Here is a 24,760-nt window from a genome sequence, read left to right on the forward strand (position 1 = left end):
TCTGCAGAATGTAGTCCACTGCCGCTTCTACGTTATCCACAATCTACAAAAAGAACAAAAGGGAAGGAACTTCGTAGCAAGTTGCCAATTATATGATAGTGAAGTTTCCTATGCAAGTTGCCAATTATATTTTGAAGATGCGGTCAATCCAATTTTATATCTGCCTGCAAAATCTAAAGCCTAAGCATTTCCCGATGGCGCCCATCGACCCTCACTCGTTTACTGACTCGACTCACCCACTCGCCACCCATATTTCCCTCTCCTTCTTCTTCGACTTCCCCTCCTCCACCATCCACGCCTCCGCCCTCCTCACGCTCCCCGCGTCGTACTCCGGCCCACTCTCCCTCGACATCCGTGCCCTCACCGTCCACTCCGTCATCGACCCCCATAAGCCCTCCCGTCCTCTCTCTTACGTCATCTCCCATCCTGACCCAATCAAAGGCTGCCACCTCACCTTCACCCTCTCCAACGCAGCCTCCGTCTTAATACTGTACTCCACCTCCCCCTCCTCCTCCGCCCTCCAGTGGCTCTCCCCTCCCCAGACCTTTAACAAGACGCTGCCGTTTGTCTACACCCAATGCCACCCCATCCACGCGCGCTCCGTGTTCCCCTGCCAGGACACTCCCGCTGCGCGTGTGCGCTACGCGGCCAAGCTCAACGTCCCCCGCCAGCTCTCCGCCGTCATGTCCGCGCGTCACGTCTCTCGCCGCGACCCGATCGCCGGCGAGGGGTCGGCGCTGGTCTCCGGCGACGCCTTGTGGTGCTCTGAGAACAGGGTCGTTGAGGAGTTCGTCATGGAGCAGCCAATCCCGCCGTACCTGTTCGCGTTCGCCGTCGGTGAGCTGGGGTTCCGGGAGGTGGGCCCGAGGACTAGGGTTTACTCTGAGGCGGTGCCGGCGGTGCTTGAATCGGCGGCGACGGATTCGCGAGCACCGAGGACATGATCAGGCAAGGGGAGGCCTTGTTTGGGCCGTACGTGTGGGAAAGGTTCGATCTTTTGGTGCTGCCCCCGAGCTTCCCGTACGCTGGAATGGAGAATCCGAGAATGACGTTCGTGACGCCGACGGTGCTCAAAGGCGACGCCAGCGGCGCGCAGTTGGTGGCGCACGAGCTGGCTCATAGCTGGACTGGGAACTTGATCACCAACAAAACTAATGAGCATTTTTGGCTGAATGAGGTACTAAATTTACATTCACACATTCACTGGTTCAACTTTTCGGGCTTCATATCGAAAAATTCACACATAGATGTTGTTTGTTCTGCATATTTGGGTGATGCCAAGTTCATAACTGATCAATTCCATAACTTCAAGTTGCTTGTGTTCTTCATTTGATGTAATACTACCTGCATACAGTGCGTTTGAGGTCAGTTTCCAGTATGTATCTTGTGAAAACCGCAATGTGCGAAAGCTTGACGGTGTGATGCCGCGTTGTTTTAGATGTAGTTCAGTTTTAGAAAGGAAACTAACGAAAAATTAAAAAAAACTTTAGTTTTAATGAAAAAAGACAAATAAAGGTGTAATGAATGGTACCAGGAAAGGTAAAAATGTGATTTTTCGTTAAAACTGAATAATACTGGAAGTGTTTCGTTAAACCTCCCTTTTAGAAGCATAACGCACTAGGATGTTTGTATAATTCTGGGTTAGGAGAATGTGAAGAATGTCTTACTGATTTACGAGCTTCCGGTTGTAGTTGATATCAGGGTGTTAACATTTACTTATTGCTGCAGGGTTTCACGACATATGCTGAGAGGAGAATTGTTGAGGCTGTGCAAGGCGAGGACAGAGCTGCATTGAACATTGGAATCGGCTGGCGGGGTTTGCACAAGGAAATGGAGAGGTTCAAGGATAGCTTGGAGGTCACAAAGCTGAAAACCAACCAGGAAGGAGTTGATCCAGATGATGTGTATTCTAGAGTTCCATATGAAAAGGGTTTCCAGTTTCTATGGCGCATCGAACGTCAGGTATGTTGAAGTTGTAACTTCTTTTGTTTCTTGATATTGTTCTGTAAAGACGATCTGATTGGCACTTGTTTTTCGGAATATAAAGGTTGGAAGGCCTGCGTTTGATGAGTTTCTGAAGAAATACATTGCCACCTTCAAGTTCCAGTCAATTGATACCGATACATTTCTCGAGTTTCTGAAGGCAAACCTACCTGGAATAGAGAAAGAGGTTGACTTAGTGTTGTGGACTGAGGGCACTGGTATCCCTCCTGATGCGTATGAACCGGTTTCTAACATATATGCAAAGATTGTGTCCATGGCAAATGAATTTAAGATTGGTAGGATGCCGGGGGAGGATGAAGTTGCTGACTGGAGAGGGCAGGAGTGGGAACTCTACTTGGAGAACCTCCCCAAGCCTATTGAACCTTCACAGGTACTTATTTTCTATGACTTGATTCCATAGCGGCCTTCAACACGCGTAGTTACTTAATTTCTTAGCTCCTGTGACTTGATTTGCAGATTGTAGAGTTGAACTCGCGCTTCAGGCTGGCAGAATCGAAAGATTATGACGTGAAGGTGACATTTCTTCTGCTGGCCATTGCTTCCAAGTGCAAAGACTACTTGGGCGACGTGGAGAGAACTTTGAAGGCAGTTGGGAGGAAGAAGTACCTTGTCCTCCTCTACAGGGCTCTTGTGGAAGGCAATGGAAATGAAGAAGAGAAGATTCTGGCCAAGCAGGTGTTTGCAGCCGCTCGCGAGACTTACCACCCTATAGCTCAAGGCGTTATCGAGACAATTTTAAACAAGCACTGCTGAAATTGTGTGTGAGAATGTAGAGTACACGAACCGCAATCTGGAAGCCAATCCTTGACTTCGTTGTTGGCTACGTCCTAATCTCTGAGATCTTGGCGAAAAAGGGAATTTGAAATTGTACCCGGATCTTGGCGAGTACGCCCTTCTTCTCGAGGGTGCGAGTGACGAGAGTCTTGAGGTCCATCATCTCCCTCGTGTAGTCGTCCATCTTGTTCTTCGGTTTTCAGAGGGAGAGGGTTTTGATTGGTGAAGAAAGAGAGAGCGAGTGAGCTCGCTTTCTCTGCGTTTTGAATTTCTCAGCTTTCCTCGATGTTTGGATTCTTCAGAGAGAGTGAGAGGAGAGAGGGGAAAGTTGCTCTCGGAATGATGGTGGTCACTGGGATGAAGGTGGGCTCCACTGCAGGCTTGCAATTACCCTGATAATTTCATCTGGGCTGGCAGCTGTGAAATTCGAAATACGATGTTTTGGGCCGTTATTGTATTAAGCCTGTGAGTTCTTTTCTGGCCCTTGAGTATCAGCCTGCTAAATACCCTTTTTGTTTTGTCTCGTTCATCAGGTGATTCGTTGCAACTGAATATAATTTTTGAAGAAAATTGAGGTTCTATTATAAAACTAATTGTTAATATGAGGTTCCAATTACTTATAAGTACATCAAAGTTCTTTTCTTTTTTTGATGTGGAATTGATATTCTCAACACGCTAAGACGAATTTTAAAGCCTAGTATATGAACAATACAAATCAGATGATATAGAGAGCATGGCGTCGTTAGACAACTCAAATTCTTAGAAATTTTTTTTCTCACCAATTTAGAAAGAAGCTACAATTTTCTATTCATTCAGTTCATGTCATTTGAAACTTGATAGAATTTTCACTACTTTAGAAAGAAATTATACTCTTTTGTTTATTCAATACACGTCATTCGAAACGTACAAGAATTTTCACCACTTTATAAAAAAGTTATGCTCTTTTGTTTACTTAGGAATGTCATTCTATCCATAGCCGAATTTTCACGCTTAAGAAAGAATATGAGACTTCAAAAAGAAAAAGAAAAGTATCAAATTCTTAGTAAATAATGTAAAAACTTTACCTTATATATATGCCGGTGTATGATTTTCTTTTCCCTCCAAAATGTTGAAAGGCAAGGCAAAGCCAAAATAATGGAAATGGATTATCTCTGAATTTCTTCCATCAAATCCATCAAATCAAGGAATCTGGATCCTTAAAATTTTACCCAAAATGTTGAATGGCATAGCCAAAATAATAACCAGAAAACTGAAGAAATACTGTTTATTGCTCTCTGTCTATTTAAATTCCTTATTTGTCCGTTTCCGGTTCCACGCTCTAAAGCCTAAGCATTTCCCGATGGCGCCCATCGACCCTCACTCGTTCACTGACTCGACTCACCCACTCGCCACCCATATTTCCCTTTCCTTCTTCTTCGACTTCCCCTCCTCCACCATCCACGCCTCCGCCCTCCTCACGCTCCCCGCCCCGTACTCCGGCCCACTCTCCCTCGACATCCGTGCCCTCACCGTCCACTCCGTCATCGACCCCCATAAGCCCTCCCGTCCTATCTCTTACGTCATCTCCCATCCTGACCCAATCAAAGGCTGCCACCTCACCTTCACCCTCTCCAACGCAGCCTCCATCTTAATACTGTACTCCACCTCCCCCTCCTCCTCTGCCCTCCAGTGGCTCTCCCCTCCCCAGACCTTTAACAAGACGCTGCCGTTTGTCTACACCCAATGCCAGGCCATCCACGCTCGCTCCGTGTTCCCCTGCCAGGACACTCCCGCTGCGCGTGTGCGCTACGCGGCCAAGCTCAACGTCCCCCGCCAGCTCTCCGCCGTCATGTCCGCGCGTCACGTCTCTCGCCGCGACCCGATCGCCGGCGAGGGGTCGGCGCTGGTCTCCGGCGACGCCTTGTGGTGCTCTGAGAACAGGGTCGTTGAGGAGTTCGTCATGGAGCAGCCAATCCCGCCGTACCTGTTCGCGTTCGCCGTCGGTGAGCTGGGGTTCCGGGAGGTGGGCCCGAGGACTAGGGTTTACTCTGAGGCGGTGCCGGCGGTGCTTGAATCGGCGGCGACGGAGTTCGCGAGCACCGAGGACATGATCAGGCAAGGGGAGGCCTTGTTTGGGCCGTACGTGTGGGAAAGGTTCGATCTTTTGGTGCTGCCCCCGAGCTTCCCGTACGGTGGAATGGAGAATCCGAGAATGACGTTCTTGACGCCGACGGTGCTCAAAGGCGACGCCAGCGGCGCGCAGGTGGTGGCGCACGAGCTGGCTCATAGCTGGACTGGGAACTTGATCACCAACAAAACTAATGAGCATTTTTGGTTGAATGAGGTACTAAATTTACGTTCACACATTCATTGGTTCAACTTTTCGGTCTTCCTATCGAAAAATTCACACATAGATGTTGTTTGTTTTGCATATTTGGTTGATGCCAAGTTCGTAACTGATCAATTCCATAACTTTAAGATGCTTGTGTTCTTCATTTGATGTAATACTACCTGCATACGGTGCGTTTGAGGTCAGTTTCCAGTATATGTCTTGTGAAAACCGCAATGTGCGAAAGCTTGACGGTGTAATGCCGCGTTGTTTTAGATGTAGTCCGATTTATAGAAGCATAACACACTAGGATGTTTGTATAATTTCTGGGTTAGGAGAATGTGAAGAATGTCTTACTGATTTACGAACTTCCGGTTGTAGTTGATATCAGGGTGTTAACATTTACTTATTGCTGCAGGGTTTCACGACATATGCTGAGAGGAGAATTGTTGAGGCTGTGCAAGGCGAGGACAGAGCTGCATTGAACATTGGAATCGGCTGGCGGGGTTTGCACAAGGAAATGGAGAGGTTCAAGGATAGCTTGGAGGTCACAAAGCTGAAAACCAACCAGGAAGGAGTTGATCCAGATGATGTGTCTTCTAGAATTCCATATGAAAAGGGTTTCCAGTTTCTATGGCGCATCGAACGTCAGGTATGTTGAAGTTGTAACTTCTTTTGTTTCTTGATATTGTTCTGTAAAGACGATCTGATTGGCACTTGTTTTTCGGAATATAAAGGTTGGAAGGCCTGCGTTTGATGAGTTTCTGAAGAAATACATTGCCACCTTCAAGTTCCAGTCAATTGATACCGATACATTTCTCGAGTTTCTGAAGGCAAACCTACCTGGAATAGAGAAAGAGGTTGACTTAGTGTTGTGGACTGAGGGCACTGGTATCCCTCCTGATGCGTATGAACCGGTTTCTAACATATATGCAAAGATTGTGTCCATGGCAAATGAATTTAAGCTTGGTAGGATGCCGGGGGAGGATGAAGTTGCTGACTGGAGAGGGCAGGAGTGGGAACTCTACTTGGAGAACCTCCCCAAGCCTGTTGAACCTTCACAGGTACTTATTTTCTATGACTTGATTCCATAGCGGCCTTCAACACGCGTAGTTACTTAATTTCTTAGCTCCTGTGACTTGATTTGCAGATTGTAGAGTTGAACTCGCGCTTCAGGCTGGCAGAATCGAAAGATTATGACGTGAAGGTGACATTTCTCCTGCTGGCCATTGCTTCCAAGTGCAAAGACTACTTGGGCGACGTGGAGAGAACTTTGAAGGAAGTTGGGAGGAAGAAGTACCTTGTCCCCCTCTACAGCGCTCTTGTGGAAGGCAATGGAAATGAAGAAGAGAAGATTCTGGCCAAGCAGGTGTTTGCAGCCGCTCGCGAGACTTACCACCCTATAGCTCAAGGCGGTATCGAGACAATTTTAAACAAGCACTGCTGAAATTGTGTGTGAGAATGTAGAGTACACGAACCGCAATCTGGAAGCCAATCCTTGACTTCGTTGTTGGCTACGTCCTAATCTCTGAGATCTGTAGGCTGTGCATCTTTGTTGATGCTTCTGCTGATGTGAATGATCTCGTAAATAAAATGTAGCTGACTTTTGTATCTCGTTTGCTGATGCCTGATGATATTTTATGTGTAAATTTGAAAATACCAATCAAAGCTATGCCTGCAAAATCAATTTTACTCGATGCATGACAGGAACGAAAATACTCATCGAGTCTCGCTTTCGTAGGAGGATTTCAATTTCTATTATATCATGAACATGTCCATTTACAGAAGCAAATAACTCAAGAGTTGTTGGAATCAACGGACTTCCGGTGTTCACTTATGATTTCTACCAAATCTGTCTAAAACAGTGAAATTGCACTTCTCCCGATCCATGGCAAAGCCATGGAGCTTGGAGATCTTGACATTTCTGTTCAACACCTCTTCTAGTGCAGTTTATCGTAATGGGAATCATACACATCAGTAAAATCATCTTCTGTACAGAGTGCTACAACATTTGTGTACCCGTAATTGTTTCGCATCTCAACTCTTCTAGAAAACCTTGAAAAAAACTGTGCGAATAGAATTCGCTGAAGGACAGGCGCGTAACTGCAGTAGTGCATCAGTACGTCAGAGAATTACTAAACATAATGTATAGCGAGTTTTGGCGATAAGTACAATAATAATATGAAAGTGAGGCTGGTAAAATGCTAAACCTGGATTTGGAGACAACAGTTTTGAACACATATCGACCGAGTCAGGATGCAATCTAGAAAGGATGACTTGGTCGAAAGGAAGGTATGTGGATGACTTGATGGTCTTAAGCACCTGGAAAGTAAATTTATCAAAGATTTGGCCAAGCAAGACTAAAGGACCTTTTCCGACAATAAGCGGGAAGTTAGTACCTGAACATTAGTCCTACCAGGGAAAGGAGGGCGACCATTGAGAAGCTCGAAAAGAATTACGCCAATACTCCACATGTCAACCTATAAACTGAATCCGTCAATTTTGATTCATCGTGATTGAAAGGGGAAAATGACACGAGTTATAGACAAGACCGTACCTTCCCATCATATCTTTCAAAGTGAAGAACTTCAGGTGCCATGTACAACGGGGATCCACAAACTGTCTCCGCATAATCACCTGGATGTAAACTTCTGTACACGGTAGCAAAGATAAGCTAATAAGGAACGAAACCACCACAGTTGGTTGCTTTAAATCATACTAAATACATCCTAAACCGGGTTAGCGGATGAATTTCCGCATATGGATCTCTCTGCTAGGGTTTACCTTGAGAGACCGAAATCAGCTACCTTTAGCACCACATCATCTTGAGTGCCAGAGAGTAGAATGTTCTAGTAATACAAAATACAACAATTCAGCCGATTTACAGAATTCTGATAAGAGATTTACGATTCAATTCCACATTTAAGGGTGCAATGCAATCCGAAAGGATCGAAATCAATCAATATACATTCAATTTGTATCACAAATCCAATTGTTTAGCATAGATTTCAAGATCTCTAATTGCATTTTGTTACCATCTTTCCATAAACTCTTGTTTTTACCTCCGGTTTCAAGTCTCGATGAATGATGTGGTGCGAATGTAGTAATTTCAACGCGGCTCCTGCAACCAAAACAAGAATTTGATTATATTCAGACCGGACAATCAAAGCGGCCTGAAGCCCTAGTACAAGTAAAGATGCAAAAAAGTTATGAAGCTACCAAGCTGCTGCATAAATCTCTTGGCAATCTGTTCTTCAACTCGCCCGTGCTGCCGGATATAAGCAGCCAGATTTCCCCCATCACAAAACTCCAACACCATGAATATGCAGCTTTCATCCTGCAACGAACATATGAGCTTGACTTCACGAAAACAAATTGAGCATGTAAGAAACAGTCCTCCACCTTGAGGAGGCGGATGATGTTTGGGTGGAAAGCATTGAGGAGGCGAGGAGGGTGATTGAGAACCTGGAAAGCATTGAGGAGGCGGATGATGTTTGGGTGGTTAACGGAGGATAAGAAATTGAGCTCGCAATCCAAGCAGTTCTTGAGGTGGCGGTTGAGGCGGGAGAGGTGGACCTGCTTGAGAGCCACCACCTTGCCGCTTTGCCGGTGCACGGCTTTCCAAACGGTGGAGAAAGAGCCTCGTCCCACCTCTGATATCACGATATAGTCCCCTTTGAGTGCGGAGACAACTCCCTTGCTTTCAGCTTCCATAGAATCTTTGAGCTAACAAGTAACAAGCGGTTCTATTTATTTTTAGGGAGTTCTATGGAAAATTTACACTCTCGTTTATTTTAACGAAAAATCGTATTTTTACACTAAAATGTTAATTTTGATACTATTCACTCTATCCTTTATGTTATCGTTATCATTAAAACTTAAAGTTTTCAAGCCATTTTCATTAGTTTTTCTTTATTTTTATTCGGTGGAAGGTTCTAGTGATTATATTGTGATTACATTTCGATACCTTTGGATTGTTTGCAAGTGATTTTAAAATGAATGAAGGCATTTTTTATAAAAATATTCTTAAAACTAATTCTTTGTAAAATGCAAGTAATCTTGAAAAAACATTTGAAATATTTTTTAAAGAAGCATATAACCGCTTATTTCAAAAAACACTTCAAATTTTAGAATTAAGAAATATTTTTTCCAAAAACGCATTTCCAAATGAGCTATGCTGAAAATGATTAGGCAATCACTAACTTTTATTTCTTTTCTTTATTTTTTTAATCGATGACAAACAAAAAACACTTGAATTTTTTTTATTTTTTTTTATTTTTATCAAAGGCAATATACATTACCAATAACAAACTTTACAACACAAATGATCAAATTTTACAACAAAAAGGCCCAAAAACAAAAGCACAAACAAACAAAAGTGCCCCAACTAAAAGTTGAGATCGAAACAAAAGAAAACTCAAAACAACTAATTCAGCCGCAACCAGCAAAACAGTAGCCATATATGTCGATCCACAAAAATTCCTACCCCTAATTAAGCCTCGTCTCATCGATACTAGCATTCAATCCCAAGATTCACTCCTAGCACAACTACAGACAATAAATAACCTACAACCAATTGAAAGAAGCTCGTGGGATTCCACAAGCAACACTGCCAACAAAAGCAAACAACAAAGAGAAGGTGGTGGTGCGAGAAACATCCGATCCAATGGAAGCACCAAATCTATACTCACCAGCTCAAAACACCACAACAAATTGCGACAAGCGTGACTGAAGCTTGAAAATTGGATGAATATGGATGAGAGATGTCACAAGGGTGAGAAGAAGGCAAATCAGCCAAGAAAACCAAGGGAAAAAACAGCGGATGGGAGAAGAGAAATCTCAAATGGGTTGATATTTATGTCACTACACAAACAATCTCAAACGGGTTGATATTTATGTTGTGTGAATTGTGAATTTGGAGTGAGTGCTGACATGCTCAAATAAGAGAAATCTCCTATTTTTACATCAAATTATCAAGAATTTTACAACTAGTATTCAAATACATTCAGCTTCACCGTGATTCTTTCATAAGCATAATTTGCTAAAAGTGCTTTTATTAAAAGCATGTCAACACCAAATGTTTCTCATAAAATGGTAAACAAACTCGTCATTCAGAGAAGTCGAACTTTTAAGTCCTCCAATGTTCAAGTAATGGGAACTTTTAAGTCCTCCAATATTCAAGTGAAGGGGAAGCGAAAAAATCCGTAACCAAAACAGAGTTCACATGTTGGATTTTGTAAAATTCCTCTCCTCCTTCCTCAAGCCTGCTACCGAATCCACGAGTCACCATTTTGATGGTTAATTCCTTGAGGGTGGTAACATACCGAAGGCCGTCTGGAACTGTAAACGAGGGCGAGCAACGCTCAATGTGCAACCTGGAGAGACTAGGCATGGCTCGTTTCTCCACCCTCCACTCCTTTAATTCTATCAAGCTGTGAAGAGAAAGGAACTCAAGACGAGGAAAGCCTCCTGCTGAGCAAACAAGTGGTCCGGGAAAATAGCCGAGGGCAGCATTATGATCCAGGAAAAGCATTCGTAAGCTTGGCAGCTTCTCTAGTATTTCTATGTTATCGTCCTTGAGACGATCGTGATGAATTCCACAGAGTGTTAGCTTGGTGAGGTTTGGAAGCAACAGGAGGTCTTCTGGTAACTGTCTGATACGTCCCTTTACTCGCAGCTTGTATATACGAGGGCAGCTTAATACTACGTTCCTAGATCTTCACAATGTCGAGGCATCTTCATTCCTAGATCTTTCTTCTTTGCATAAATTTCAGGGTCTGAGAAACAATATTAAAACCAGATCATTTAACTACCTTTGTTTCTCGGGAACTAGAAATTGGAACTACAGAAATAACAAATTATTTCTATGCTAGATCAAGGGTACAGTAAATTCTTGAATCCGCGGTGTGATTTGATATTTCGTTATTCCATACAAACTCTAGTGTCAAATGAAACGATATAATCCCTATTCAATTGATAAATAATAAGAAAAGTAGAGATAAAAGCTTTGTGTGAGAAGAGAACATACTTGTATCTTCCATTTGAAACATTGCTATCTTCTCAAACAGTTCCCAACTTTCATCTTCATTCAATGACAGCGGTTGGTAGATGAAGCCATTTTCATCTGCACAGTAGGCCACTTCTTTGTTGCGAGTGGTGAGTAATATTCGGCTCTCAGTTTCCTCGTTCATCGGAAAACCAGCTTGTAAAGAATTCCACACATCGCATGTCCAAATGTCGTCAAGCACCACCAAACATTTCCTTTCTCGTTGCTTAGTACAAAGCCTCTTTGCTATCTCATCCTCATTGAGTATTGCAATTTCTTGTCTTTCCTCATTGGTAGAACTGAGTTGATTTAGAAGCTCTTCCAAAACTTCTCTTCCATGGCACTGTTGAGATATACACACCCAAGCAAAACAGTCGAAATGACACCTCACTCCATCGTGATTATAAACTTGTTTTGCAAGCGTGGTCTTACCCAAGCCACCCATTCCCCATATAGAAACAACTCGATGATGTTTTTCTTTGATCAAATGCGCAACCAATATCTCTATACCATCGGCACACCCAACCACACGAGGTTCAATTGCATGAGGAAAAGATCGCCTCCGCTCTTGTTGCCTCTGGAAAGAAGTGTCGCCTCCACTCTCCCTCATCTCTTGTAGGTTATAACTTGGCAAACTTAACCTTAATTTTGAAATTTAGGTCGTAATTTTCTCAATTGCCGAGCCAATCTTCTGAAGATGAACCCTTTCTAAGAAGATGCAAGTAAACCTTTTCAGAACGCTTCCTTTCCTCTTGGAAGCAACTTTTAAGACAAAAGCTTCAGCGACATCCTCCAGATCATAAGCAGCATCTCTAACGCTTGCGACCCAAGTGCGTACTCCATCATCATCATGTCCATGTCTTGCATCTGCATCTTTCAGATAACCTTGCATAAATTGTAGCTTGGTTTGTGCAAGCTCAACCTGATCACCTACACCACCCAAGAGTTTCAATTCCGGAACGATAGAGTCCGTGAGCCGTTCAAGCACCATAAAAACAACAGCATCGGCCATATTAATCTCTCTTCTTCAGACGATCAACAACTAAGTTAAGCAGTTTTCCTTTTTCTTCTTATTTTTAGATCCAGGAAATAATGCCACCAAAGAAGAACAGTATAATCCTGCCTGTCTGATTCAAACTCAAATTAAATATTTTGCAAAGTCAAATTAATATTTTGTAATTCTTCAACAACAAGCAAAGCACTCGAGATTTCTTAATATAATCTTACAAAGACCTTATCAAAGTCAACGATATATGATAGTGAAGTTTCCTATGCAAGTTGCCAATTATATTTTGAAGAGGTGGTCAATCCAATTTTATATCTGCCAGCAAAAACCAGTCTGCATAAAATCATCACAAGTAAATTTTCTGCAGGTGGGTGAAATGAACTCTGCGCTAAAAAGTTCCTTTCCTCTGCAGAATGTAGTCCACTGCCGCTTCTACGTTATCCACAATCTACAAAAAGAACAAAAGGGAAGGAACTTCTTAGCGCGCATAGAATTCATTTCACTCGTAACACAATATGCAATCAAATGCAAGTTATAAGTTACTACGCAATTTTTAGACTTGCAGGTGAGAGACTTATCTCCAGTATCCACAACCAAGTATGGTAATGAATCTAATGATATATGCATATCAGTGTACATTATAAGTGGTTCAAATATGCATAAGCACTCCCGTATCATATATTCTGTGAGACAGGATAGTGTACGGTTCAAGATTCTTTTTAACAAGCGATATTCAACTTTAAATTAAATGCAGTGCCAGGAGTGTTTCCAACTCGGATGCATAGGGGGAGAAATTTGCTATAGCCAATGTGGCTACACCCACCCACGTCTGCACACAGGTAGGGTGTTAAACAATTTGAACATGACAGGAATCCCAGTCTCACCTGTTGGAAGATGCTTGCTGGAGAAATTCTGAAAGTGCCCGTTCCAAGTCGCGTGGAAGAAATGCAGCCTGTTTGTGTATAAGCAGGCGGCTGATCTGGATCATTCCAATTATAGTATGAAACTTAGATTTGAAAGAAAAGGGAGTTGATGATGTTACAAAGGACAACGAAAACAAAAAAAATTAATAACCTACGATGTTCTTCAATACAGGAATGGAGCAAATCATCCAAATAGAACCCTTTGTTAGACATGGAAAATGCATCCACTAGAAGTATAGAACCCTTCTGTGCGTAAGCATACTTTGCTATAAGTGCTTTTAGTAGAAGCATGTTGAATTTAAGTGTTGCTTAAAAAGTACTACTTAGATATAGCACCTAGATAATGGATGTTTGCTAACTTCATTTATTTACTCATTAACAAGGAACAGAGTTTCTCACTTAACTCGTTGAGATTACGCATAAGCTGCTTGACATCTGCCTAAAATTGCCGTGCCCAGCCCCATACGTATCTGTAAAACGAGGGGAAAAAAATAAGAAAAAGAAAAGAGAGTTATTATTGTCATTTCAAAATATTATCCTAAAAACGCAACGGAAATTATCTACTCACAGCAGGTGTAATCATAACAGAATGCCCATGTTGGATTTTGTAAAAACCCTCTCCTCCTTCCCCAAGCCTGCTACATAATTCAGGAACCATACTTTTGATGGTCAATCCCTTGATTTTTTTCCCTGTCACATAGCTTTAACGCCAATTTGGAGTCTGCAAACATACCAAATTGGCTACAGCCTACAGATGACGCCAACTTCGAAAATTTGGTATTCTTTAGACTTAAAAACCTTGAGTAGATTTTGAACATTGAACTTAGATATCTTCAAACTTCAAAACTCTAAAAGCAATTTGACGTAAAAAAAAAAAAAAAAACAAAAAATACAAACTTATTGTTGTAAAAGTTGTGGGAGTAAATGTCCCCATGTTGTTAGCCAAATGTGAGGAAGACTTTAGAATAGTGATCATGTTGGTGTTGTACGAGGTTTTTCAAAGAACACTCATTTCACCTTTATAAGTTTTCACGGGTGTAACTTTATTTAAAGAACACTCTGTGTATGATCACAATACACAACGAAAAAGAAAAGAAATGAAAGCAATAATATCAATCTCTCTCTTCCTCTCTTTACACAAAAAAGAAAAGAAATGAAAGCAATAATATCAATGAAAGCAATAATATCAATGTCCCTCTCTTCTTCTCTTTACACAAAAAAGAAGAAAAATGAAAGCAATAATATCAATATCCCTCTCTTCCTCTCTTTACTTGCAATCCTTTTATGTTAGAATTATGAAACTAAATAATATGATAAATTGCACCTGTTTCGCTTGTGTCTCTACCTTTGGTTGGGAGATGCCGCACTCGACGCTCGGGCAAAATGGACATTTTGTCACCCAAACAAAACACCTCACTCGACCGCCGCTCGCTTTTCCTTCTCGCGCACAGAGAGGGCTCTCGAAAACCTAATCGCCATCTCTGATTCAAAATTAAGCAAAATCCCCACCGGAAGTTAATAACTTTTATTCAATTCGGAAACACTGATTGCTCCAATTTCCCCCTTTTTCCATTAATTTGTTCTGTTCGTTGAATCGACGTAGCCATGCCGCCAAAGGCATCGAAGGCCGACTTGGCGAAGAAGCAGAAGGTTGTGGAGGACAAAACCTTCGGGCTCAAGAACAAGAACAAGAGCAAGAACGTCCAGAAGTACGTCCAGAATCTCAAGCAGGCAGTCCAGCCCAAAGTAGACCCAGCCAAAGCCAAGGTCCGATTTATATCTCTGTTGATTTTTCCCCCATTGGGTTCTGTTTGGATACGCAGAAAATTAGCTGAGAATGTAAATTAACTATTTTTATTGGAGTTAGTGTTTGGGTTGGAATTGGGTTTTATCAAATTTTGATGGATTTTGCAGAAAAAGAAAGAGGAAGAGAAAGCCAAAGAGAAGGAGCTCAATGATTTGTTTAAGGTTGCTGTTAGTCAGCCGAAAGTGCCAGCTGGTATGTAGTATTAGTATGTACTCCAACTCTCACATTTTTCCTAATTTTGTTTGGTGATGGTCGATTATATTGTGTTCGATAGCGGATTGGCTTTGATATGCTTGTAATCGAATTGGGAATTTGAATAGGTGTTGATCCCAAGTCTATATTATGCGAGTTTTTCAAGTTTGGGCAATGTACCAAGGGATTCAAGTGCAAGTTTTCGCATGACTTGAATGTCCAGAGGAAGGGTGAAAAGATTGATATTTACAGTGATAAGCGTGATGATGAAGGTGAGAGGATTGACATATCGTGTTTAATATGCTAATTTATCACACATGTTTTGCTTATTCTAGACTGATTATTTTTCAGACACTATGGAGGATTGGGATCAAGCGACTTTGGAAAAGGTTGTGGAGTCAAAGAAGAATGAGTATAACCAGAATAAGCCCACCGAAATTGTATGTTGGTTTTCTTATCGTAAATTGTTTTTTATATCTGACATAGAAGCTTTTAGTGTAATTTGCATTTGAATGCGTTGCTCTCCATCTGTCTTTAGATATTCATCTATCTATCCCTCCTTCCTTCCTCCATACCCACCCTTTAAATGTTTCTGATGATTTAGGATGGAATATGGAGGCATTGCTGGGCATATTACCCATTACATCAATAATATGTTTCATGAGGAGGTAAAAAAAACGAGGGAGGCACAGTCTTAGTTGCATGGGACATCGGTCTTCTTTTAATACTAGTTTAGGTAATGTAGGTCAGTTTTGCAATCCTTGATCCTAAGGGTTATGTTAAGAGTTAAATTATTAATGTCGTAATCTGATAACTGAAAGAAGAAGTCATTGACAATAGGGTATGCTACAACTTTATGCAAGTACATATAGAGTTCAGGTGATCAATTTATGTCTTCTGTAGATAGATTTGGCGGGTGGATACTTTTACTTTTACTCTTTTCAGTTGTTTGTTTACTCTGTTTGGCTGTTTGCGGTGCTGAATGTTACTTAAGACATTCTTGTAAAGAATCTGTAATGTGAAACAATATTTGGGATTTAGTTTGGATTCTCGTTTGTAGGCTATGCTAGTGAGTTAAATTGGGTTGAGTTGTAGAATAATAGAGGCGGAATTATTTTTTGTCTTCGAGATGAGAAAATATAAGCATTAAAAATAGTGACTGCTTAGAAAGTAACATGCTTTTTCTAATTTTGGCCATATTCATTTGGTAATGTGAAATCTCTGAATGTAGTTATGAATCTAAGGCAGGCTTTCTATATGTACAGGTTTGCAAACACTTCTTAGATGCAGTGGAAAAGAAACAGTATGGTTGGTTTTGGTCTTGTCCAAATGGTGGAAAAGAGTGCCACTACAGACATGCTCTTCCTCCTGGTTATGTTTTGAAATCTCAGATGAAGGCACTTCTTGATGAAGAGGCTGAAAAAGTTGCCATTGAGGATGAAATTGAAAATCAGGTGATGATCATATTGATTTTGTTGACTTTACGTTTTCATTTTATCCATATGTGTTGTGATAGAGACCTTTTGTACATTTGCAACTATATGTATTGTATCCCTAAGTACTTTTAGCTTTATTTCTTCAGTTTTGTATATCTAATTCTTACTGTTGATCATCTGCTGGTTACTGCAGCGTGCAAAAGTAACAACCATTACTCCAATGACCACTGAGTTGTTCATGCAATGGAGGAATAAAAAGACAGAAGAGAAAGAGGCTGGCTTGGCTGCACAACGAGCTGAGAGGGCTAAGAATGACCGCATGAGGTTCTGTTCCTTTCTATTTTTTTTTTGCATTTTTGTAAATTTTTTTTGTTTTATGCTATTGACTGAAGTTTTCCTGTATTTCAGTGGTCGTGAGTTGTTTCTTTCGGATGCTAGTGTGTTTGTGGATGATGCTGAAGCATATGAAAAATACCAAAGACAAGATCCTGAGGCTTCTGAAGAGAAGGTAATATGTCCCTTTGGTATATGCGTGCGATTGATTTTATGGACTGATAGCATACCATTCCATTTTGAAGTCGGTGAAGCCTTAGTATGTTCTTTTGGTATTTAACTTCCAACATCTCATTGCTGTCTTGTGTGAATATTATTTCTATCTGTGAATTTGCTTCCTTTTTGTATTAAGAGAGGTTTTCGTATCTCAAGTCAGAAAGCTTTTTTGCTGCCAAATAAAATCATTGGCTTACCAACAGAGATAAGATTCCACATCTGCTCTTTTTCAATCACATAATTTTAATGCTGGGGTTCAGGCCATTCCATTTTGGTTTTGTTGTTTTGTTTTGGGGGGGGGGGGGGGGGTGGGGGGTGGGGTGTGTTTGCAGAATTGACAGTTATTGTAGTAATAACGCTGTGAAAGATGGGTTGAAGGGATCTTTGAACATTCTTATAAGTTCGCCAAGGTAATACCAAAATGTGATTGAAGCTATGCAATAAGATTCTCTGTTGCTAATGTCATGATGTGATTTTTCTTTCCTTTCAAATCCTTGTTCTTATCTCATTTTGTTTTTCACATTGTATCTCTTTGTTGGTTTCGTTTATAGTAGATCATGGTGTGAAGTTTTTTTTCTGGTGAGATCATAAAATTTTGATTACAGATGCATGCATCAAGATCCTTTTAAGGGTTTATACTATGTTTTTCGTAGCCCTTTCTGGTTCTGTCTGTTGCCTTGTTCCATGCATTATAAGCATACTCTCTGACTGACTTCTGTTCTAACCATGAACCGTGTAAAGCGAGCATCTGTGACTCGTAAACTTGTGTTCTTACCATTAACATACCTACATGTATGTGCACTGTCTTCATGTTAATTGTTGCCATGTTATTTTAGGCCACAAAAATTCTATTAATTGGCTGGTGCTTTGAACTTCCGTAGTTCACTTATGTGATCATATTCATTTCGCTACTTGTTACTTCATTTGTTTGGCCATGAATTATTGTTTGTTCTCCCCGTCTTTCCTGTGATCAAGGAGGTCAAACCTTATAAAACTGGTCATTTTAATTTGTTTCAAAAGTTTAGGTTCCTCCTGTTTCAAAGGAGTGGTGCCCTTTTGACTTATAGATAGTCTATGGGGGGAATCTACGGGACATATGGTGATAAAAACCATTTTCTTCAAAACATGATTTTAACCTTAATACACGCTTTTCGCTTATGCCAAAGAAAATGAAGACATTTTGAGATTGAAGTTTAATGTTGATGTGAAAACACTATGGAGAGAAAATTTCATACTTTCTTAGTAGTGGACGACTTGGTTCACCTTTGTTGTCCTATTTTTTTCATTAATAAAAGTTTGTTTCGTATAAAAAAGACTATTAATCAGTAACTCATGAACCAAAATCTCCGCTTTGGTAATTCCAGTTTTGGCGGACAAGTATTATCATAACTTTGAAGGACTATGTTTCGCTCATTACCCGAGGAACAAATATTCTGAAACAAGGAGCATTTGTATCATGGATGTGCTTTTGTATACAGTGCTTTCCTAAACTCTTAGATTACCTGGTTCAAATAATGCCGCATGGTTCCCATTTACATGGACAATTTATATTGCCTTGACAATTTCCATTTTATTTTGTTATCCGAGTTTGACTGTGTTCCATTTCAGGCCAAAGACAACTCAGCAGCAGGAGGAGGACCAAGCGCCTCTACTAGTGCTGCTGGTTCTGAAGTCCCCGTCGATAATGATAATGAAGACGATGATGATGATGATGACGACGAGTTGGACTTGGATGAGTTAAATGAACTTGAAGCAAGTTTGTCAAAAACATCCATTCAGATACGGGAGCCCGGTATAGAGACATCTTGAAGAGGGGGGGGAGAGTACTGTTGACAGTTTGCTTGTTGGGGGCCGAAAGAGACGAGATATCGAGAAATGAGAGAGGAAATAATGTATTATTCATCCTGAGATGCTGTCTTTATGCTAAATTCTTGGTGTTCTGGATTTGACTTGGTGTTTTATGCAAGAAAAAAAAAATCCAAATTTTGATTAAGATTGCTGTTCGTACCATCTACTTTGGTAGTCTTCTGTATTTTTATAATTGCATTTTCAAACAGTGCTGACTTGTTAACTTCAACTTTGTTATTTCAATTTTATTTTTCATAATTATCTACGTGGCATCATAAACCGGACACGTGGGCTCAGCATTTTTTTCACAGAAGTTAACGGAATGGATCATTGCTCCATGTTTTGTTAAATTTACGGATCAAAATTAACAGATGAAATCTAGGTTAGAGTTATAGCTCAAAGATTAATTCTAAATTTAACTCAAATTAGGCTGTATCGAGTAACCAGTTGCAATTTGGCAACCCCAAAAGTTGATGGCTTTTTTGACTTGCTTGATCAGCCTTTAAAGTAAATTCACTAGAGGCAATAAACAAGTGGGATCCAAACTTCCGGGAAAAAAGCTTCAACGGATTCACTTGCTCTGCTGGCTCGGTCCAAAGACCTATTTCAATTAAATTAGAAGAATATTTTGTCCTTTGTTTGGTGAACTTACAAATATTATGGCTGGACGTTTAAAATGAAAAACAGTACAACATATTGTGTCTTATAAATCCTCTTATAAATGACTAGACTCTATAGAACTAACTAGTAAAATTGTCCACGCTCCGCTGCAGGTTATGAATCAGTAATCACAATTTAACACATTTATTTCTAAATAATTCCTCAATATCAGATTTCTAAGTACCAGCAATATACCATTCATATGATGAGTTTTCCATATGAATTTGAGAGTGATGGCTGCTTAATTGGTATCTAAGGTGCAGTAGTAGTTGGCAGTGATGTGGCTAAAATGAGAGACTCAAAATCAAGTCATGATTCCTTGTAGCATAAGTAGAAAAGGAGGTGGTGCAATAAAATCTATCACAATTATATGACATTCTATTTACTTTACATCAAAAGCATATTTACAATCCAAATGGGAAATTTCCAAGTTACAATTATACACTTCCAAAAGTCTCCCACATTGATTAGTCATTCATTTTGTACCTGTATTTTACCAACTCTATGTTAAAAGTTCTATGTACAACCAAAAAAGGCATATTTGAACGACTATGTCCTTGGGCTCATAAAAAGATATTTTGTTATATATTGTTACATAGAACTTCAGTCATCTTTGCACTTGTTCTTGCTGTAGATTGAAATTAAATTCTTTGCATAAGAAATATGATAAAATTTGAGTTATGAAATTACGTGTATTAATAACAAATAGATGTAACGTACTGGGTTTTGGTAGTAAACACTATTTCAGATTTGTTTGCAGACACTTTGTTCTTGAGAGATTTGATGGGAAAATCTTCAGTGTCCGAAGTGTTTTGTTCATCTATTTCTTCGGTAATTTCAGTTTCCCTTAAATCCATATAAACAGAAGAGCGATTAATACATTAGTAAATGTCAGGTTATTTGAAGCTTGGAGCTTGATTGAACATCTTGTATTTTGTCGTCGAAAATCGCTTGGATCAAAAGATCATTTATGTTGAAATCATTTTTCAAATTTCAAGATTGAAGTTGAAAATTTTTGATCTGCCCTTGACATTAGAAAATTCCATATGGTAACTCTTGTTGATCAGTAAACCTTTTTTCGACAACTAAATCATAACATGAAGTTCCAAATAAACGTTTACCAGTGATGATGGCACTGGTCTCATCGCTTCTGTTAAATTTAAGGATCAAAATTAACAGATGAAATCTATATTAGAGTTATAGTTCACAGATTAATTCTAAATTTAACTCAAATTAGAGTTATGTATTGACACAGCTGTATCTAGTAACCAGTTGCAATTTGGCAACCCCAAAAGTTGATGGCTTTTTTTGACTTGCTTGATCAACCTTCAAAGTAACTTCACTAGGGGCAACAAACAACTGGGATCCAAACTTCCAGTCAAAAAGCTTCAACATATTCACTTGCTCTGCTGGCTCGGTCCAAAGACCTATTTCAATTAAATTAGAAGAATATCTGGTCTTTTAATATCAAGATTCTATAGAACTATTTTGGATCCAATTTTAATATTGTTCGGCCTCAGTCAACCAATAAGACGGGCAACATTCGTAATTACAAAGAAACGTGAATTGAGTGGTGGGAACTCTTTTCTATTTGTAGAGATAAGTGCAAAAGGATAGTCAAAAGTTCACATGTCCTTGTTTAATATTACCTTATATTTCAAAACATAATCTTCCTGAATTTCCATGTGGGAACCTCTGTATATGTTTCTGTCAAATAAAGAACATGACAGATATGTTGTCCCTTGACAAATCTTTTCGACGGGAAAATGAATGATGCGTTTAGGCACGATTTGACGAGTTAATTATCCTTTTATATTTAAGCCATTGATAATCTTGGGGGTAATTAATTTAGGGCTGCAGGCCATTTGGTGCACTATTAGTTTTATAATTATCAAAGAGCATGTCCCCAATGCACCATATGCATTCACGACGGTGATGGTGACTTCTTACTGACATCTGTGACTTGGGCTCCAAGCGAAGCTGTCATCCACTTTTACGTTGATCTCTAAGAAAGCAAGAAAATTGGGTTAGGAGGCGAATCCAAATTGGAGAGTATTCTATTTTTCTCCCTGCAGTCCTCTTGGTTTTTTTAGCTAGTCAATTGATGAAAGAAATTGATCATAGGAACAGAAACAGAGGGAAAAAAAAATGTAAAAAATGCAAACAGCAACAGATGTTTGTAAGAAGTCACCATCATCATTGTGAATGCATGTTTATGGGGGATATGGTCTCACTTTTGTTTTCTCTTTTAGCTTTTTTTTTTTCCTTTGTTTCTGTTCAGGAATTCTCATTCAATTTCTTTGATCAATTGACTATCAATAACATTGCAGTCCAAATAGGATAAGATCAAAGACTAGTTTACAAGATGCATGCTTTAATCTAGTCTTAGTAAAACATAAGACCAAACCATCTTTTAGGTACCTTTCTTTCCAAACTGACACCACTTGTTAGTATTATGCATGCAATTGATGTGAAATGTGAAATCTAATATTTCGGAAAGATTGCTTTCTTGATTTCAAGTCCTCATCATCATCATCCTAAAGAAATAGTCTTTCAAAGTTTGAACACACTTAAACCTCATAGGAAGATTCTATATCCTCCTAATCTTTATATTATTCTATACTCTCTTATTTAAACGGTCACGGTTAAACTATGTCAACATCTTATATTGATTTTTATTATAGATATAATAAGACAAAAAATAATGTCAGAAGAAATGATGAAAGAGGATATGAATAGAAGGATACAGTATCCTCCTCCTCCTCCTCCTCCTCCTCCTCCTCCTCCTCTCTCTCTCTCTCTCTCTCTCTCTCTCTCTCGTATGTACAGCTGTGGTGGCCACTCTCCAGGGCTAGGGTTAATGATTGCAACTTTTACAAAAAGGGAATCGGAGACTATGGGTGAGTGGGTACCAGCGAACTTTTAAGTTCAGCACATAAGCTTTTCACTCTCAGACAAAATAGGTAGACTTTATCACTTGAAAAATATCTTTTTTTATTAGCCAAATATTCAATTTGTTTTTGGACAACTCGTGCAGCAAGCTGTCTCATTTAATATTATTTGCCGTATTGATATCCTAATTAATTAAACATTTAAACAAACCCCCAACAATTAAATTAATTTATAAAGTTGTGATGATATTGAGTGACATGTTGATGACACTAGCTTTTGTGACATAAGATGACAATTGAAGTCAAAGAATGAATACAATTTGCTCAAGTAAACATTGAGTATTCAGTTATCACTTCCAATGATAGGATAAGAAAGATTCCCAAATATCCAAAAAAAAAAAAATCCATTAAAAAAGCTAATTTAATTAATAAGAATATTGGATGGATATGATTTGGTTCATGAACTGCTTAAAAAATTGTCACACTTTGAATGTACTTTTTTGCAACTTTAATTCTTATAAATTTTTTCTGATTATTTTTTATCGAAATTACATTCATAATTCATAGATATACATAAACAATGTAAACTACTCATTAACAAAACCTTCTTTATCAATCAAAATGAGAAAAGACTAAATTAACTGTGTCAAACAAAATTAAATAAAAATAACTAAAATAAAAGTTATGGTAATATGGTAAATTGAACACAAAATAGTTTTTACTTTTTTTAAAGCCTTACAACCAGCATGTTTTAAAAGGCGAAAACAAAACCAAGGCGTCTTATGAATAGCCCTGCCTACTACCTAGGCAAAAGCCTTGAGGCGTGAGGCAAAGCCTCATGGGATCTAAAATTATATATATATATATATATATATATATATATATTTAAGATAATCAACAATAGAGTTGAGATCAACTATTATACGAGAATAATCAACAATCAAATATAAAAAATTCCACCATAGGTGAGAAATTTGTGATCTTGGAGTGTTGGAAGTTGGAGGCTATTGGGAGTCTTATTGCAACAATCATTGTCAATTAGGGTTGGTTGTTAATCCAGTGTATTACTCTCGGTAAGGGTTAAGGGTTTTATCATGGATACTTATTCATGTTGTACTTTCCCTTCAATTAAGGGACTTTGCTTTTCTTGTTATTGTAAATAGATTAGGACTGTTTGAAGGAGTGATTAATGAGATTGATTGAAGTCTATTTCTTCACTCTCCTCTCTTCTATATATGTTTAGTTACTGTAAAGGTTTCATTTATGAAATATACAACTCTAAAATTCAACATGGTATTAGAGCAGGAACCCTAAATTCCTAACTATGTTGTTTTCGCTGTGTTTTCTTTCTTTTCCTTCATGCCAAGATGGCTGAAGAAAATTCATTTAAAGCAGAAAGCTCATTGGCTACTTCAGCTCAATCTGACATTGAAGTTAATCCCAACCAACGTCTTAGTTTCGTTTTATTGAATGAATTCAATTACCTTGCCTGGGCTTATGTTATATGTGACAACCCGTCCCGGAATTTATGGAACAAAAGGGTATTTTTGTAATTTCACTAAGTTTGGGATATTTATTTTGAAATTATGCTTTTGATCTTAATTGGTGTGCCCAAGGGGGCCCACCCTTGATTTTATCCCTTGGTTCTTTTTCCTTTCTTCATTTTGAACCCGCGAACTCTCTTTCACAACTCTTTCATCTCTCTCGCTCACTTTCGCTCATTCTTTCTATCTCTCCCCTCTCCCCGAGCCCTCTCTCTGCAAACTCTCATTCTTCTCTCTGAACCACACACACAGAGCAACCACAACCACCTTAAACCACCACCACTTGGACGAAGAAGCCTCGAAACCCCGTATCAAATACCGAAGAACTCCACAGTGACGTTGTCACTATTCATCATTTTTCCCCATGTGTTTTGTGATTTTCCAATGTTGGTAAGCTTCTAGAAACCCTTGGGATATGTTTTAGGGTTAGATCAAAACTTGTTTTAAGTTGTATATACGTGTTAATCATCGAAAATAGCTCAGAGTAGCTTTTCCTAGTTTTCCTACAAACACTGCCACTTTTGAGGTGTTTTCTGGCCAAACCACGGCAAGTTAGCCATTGTGCAAGGTATCATTCTCTTCATCTTGTTGAGTACTAACTTTGGTTTTTGAATCGCTCGATTTGGTTGAGTATCGAAGAAGTTATGAGCGTTTGAAAACTTGCCCAGAAACCGGCCAACCTTTAGCCTGAAACCGGGTCGACCCGACCTAAATCCTTAACCCGAATCCAAAACCCATCCTAGAAACCGGCCCAAACCTTTGGGCCGAGCTA

General features: G+C 39.6%; 3 protein-coding genes and 2 pseudogenes across 7 annotated transcripts; 3 read left to right on the forward strand and 2 right to left on the reverse strand.

The window, feature by feature from the left end:
- Positions 1-7: 7 nt before the first annotated feature.
- On the forward strand, positions 8-2,855 carry LOC148699064 (leucine aminopeptidase-like; annotated as a pseudogene). The gene is made up of 4 exons (XR_015963288.1): positions 8-1,177; positions 1,729-1,962; positions 2,048-2,374; positions 2,461-2,855. The product of XR_015963288.1 is annotated as a leucine aminopeptidase-like (transcript).
- Positions 2,856-3,973: 1,118 nt separating this feature from the next.
- LOC137720339 (leucine aminopeptidase) lies at positions 3,974-6,697 on the forward strand. Of its 2 annotated transcripts, XR_015963286.1 has the most exons (5): positions 3,974-5,101; positions 5,505-5,738; positions 5,824-6,150; positions 6,237-6,593; positions 6,639-6,697. XR_015963286.1 is itself a non-coding variant. In XM_088695245.1 (4 exons), the coding sequence occupies exons 1-4, from the start codon at positions 3,992-3,994 to the stop codon at positions 6,531-6,533; spliced, it is 1,968 nt and encodes a 655-aa protein (XP_088551371.1). In that variant the 5' UTR covers positions 3,975-3,991; the 3' UTR covers positions 6,534-6,697. The 2 variants fall into 2 exon arrangements, 1 of the variants encoding a protein (XP_088551371.1); XM_088695245.1 differs by having other exon boundaries at positions 3,975-5,101; positions 6,237-6,697.
- A 122-nt stretch (positions 6,698-6,819) lies between these two features.
- On the reverse strand, positions 6,820-8,845 carry LOC137720340 (serine/threonine-protein kinase ATG1t). Of its 2 annotated transcripts, none has more exons than XM_068459396.2 (8): positions 8,552-8,845; positions 8,306-8,423; positions 8,149-8,207; positions 7,871-7,935; positions 7,644-7,737; positions 7,486-7,566; positions 7,297-7,408; positions 6,820-7,189 (listed from the first exon to the last, which is right to left on the reverse strand). In XM_068459396.2, the coding sequence occupies exons 1-8, from the start codon at positions 8,798-8,800 to the stop codon at positions 7,089-7,091; spliced, it is 879 nt and encodes a 292-aa protein (XP_068315497.2). In that variant the 5' UTR covers positions 8,801-8,845; the 3' UTR covers positions 6,820-7,088. The 2 variants fall into 2 exon arrangements, 1 of the variants encoding a protein (XP_068315497.2); XR_015963293.1 differs by having other exon boundaries at positions 7,173-7,189; positions 7,503-7,566; positions 8,552-8,831.
- Positions 8,846-10,123: 1,278 nt separating this feature from the next.
- Positions 10,124-12,282, reverse strand: LOC137719527 (putative disease resistance protein At1g50180; annotated as a pseudogene).
- Positions 12,283-14,400: 2,118 nt separating this feature from the next.
- On the forward strand, positions 14,401-19,151 carry LOC137720364 (zinc finger CCCH domain-containing protein 21). Of its 2 annotated transcripts, none has more exons than XM_068459424.2 (8): positions 14,401-14,828; positions 14,976-15,060; positions 15,189-15,332; positions 15,412-15,500; positions 16,326-16,514; positions 16,690-16,820; positions 16,905-17,004; positions 18,654-19,151. In XM_068459424.2, the coding sequence occupies exons 1-8, from the start codon at positions 14,667-14,669 to the stop codon at positions 18,852-18,854; spliced, it is 1,101 nt and encodes a 366-aa protein (XP_068315525.2). In that variant the 5' UTR covers positions 14,401-14,666; the 3' UTR covers positions 18,855-19,151. The 2 variants fall into 2 exon arrangements, with proteins under 2 accessions (XP_068315525.2, XP_088551401.1); XM_088695275.1 differs by having other exon boundaries at positions 14,505-14,828; positions 14,976-15,073.
- The last annotated feature ends 5,609 nt before the right edge of the window (positions 19,152-24,760 follow it).

The sequence above is a fragment of the Pyrus communis genome, chromosome 1, assembly GCF_041283825.1.
Source record: "Pyrus communis isolate YQ-2024b chromosome 1, ASM4128382v1, whole genome shotgun sequence".
NCBI classification, from domain to species: Eukaryota; Viridiplantae; Streptophyta; class Magnoliopsida; order Rosales; family Rosaceae; genus Pyrus; species Pyrus communis.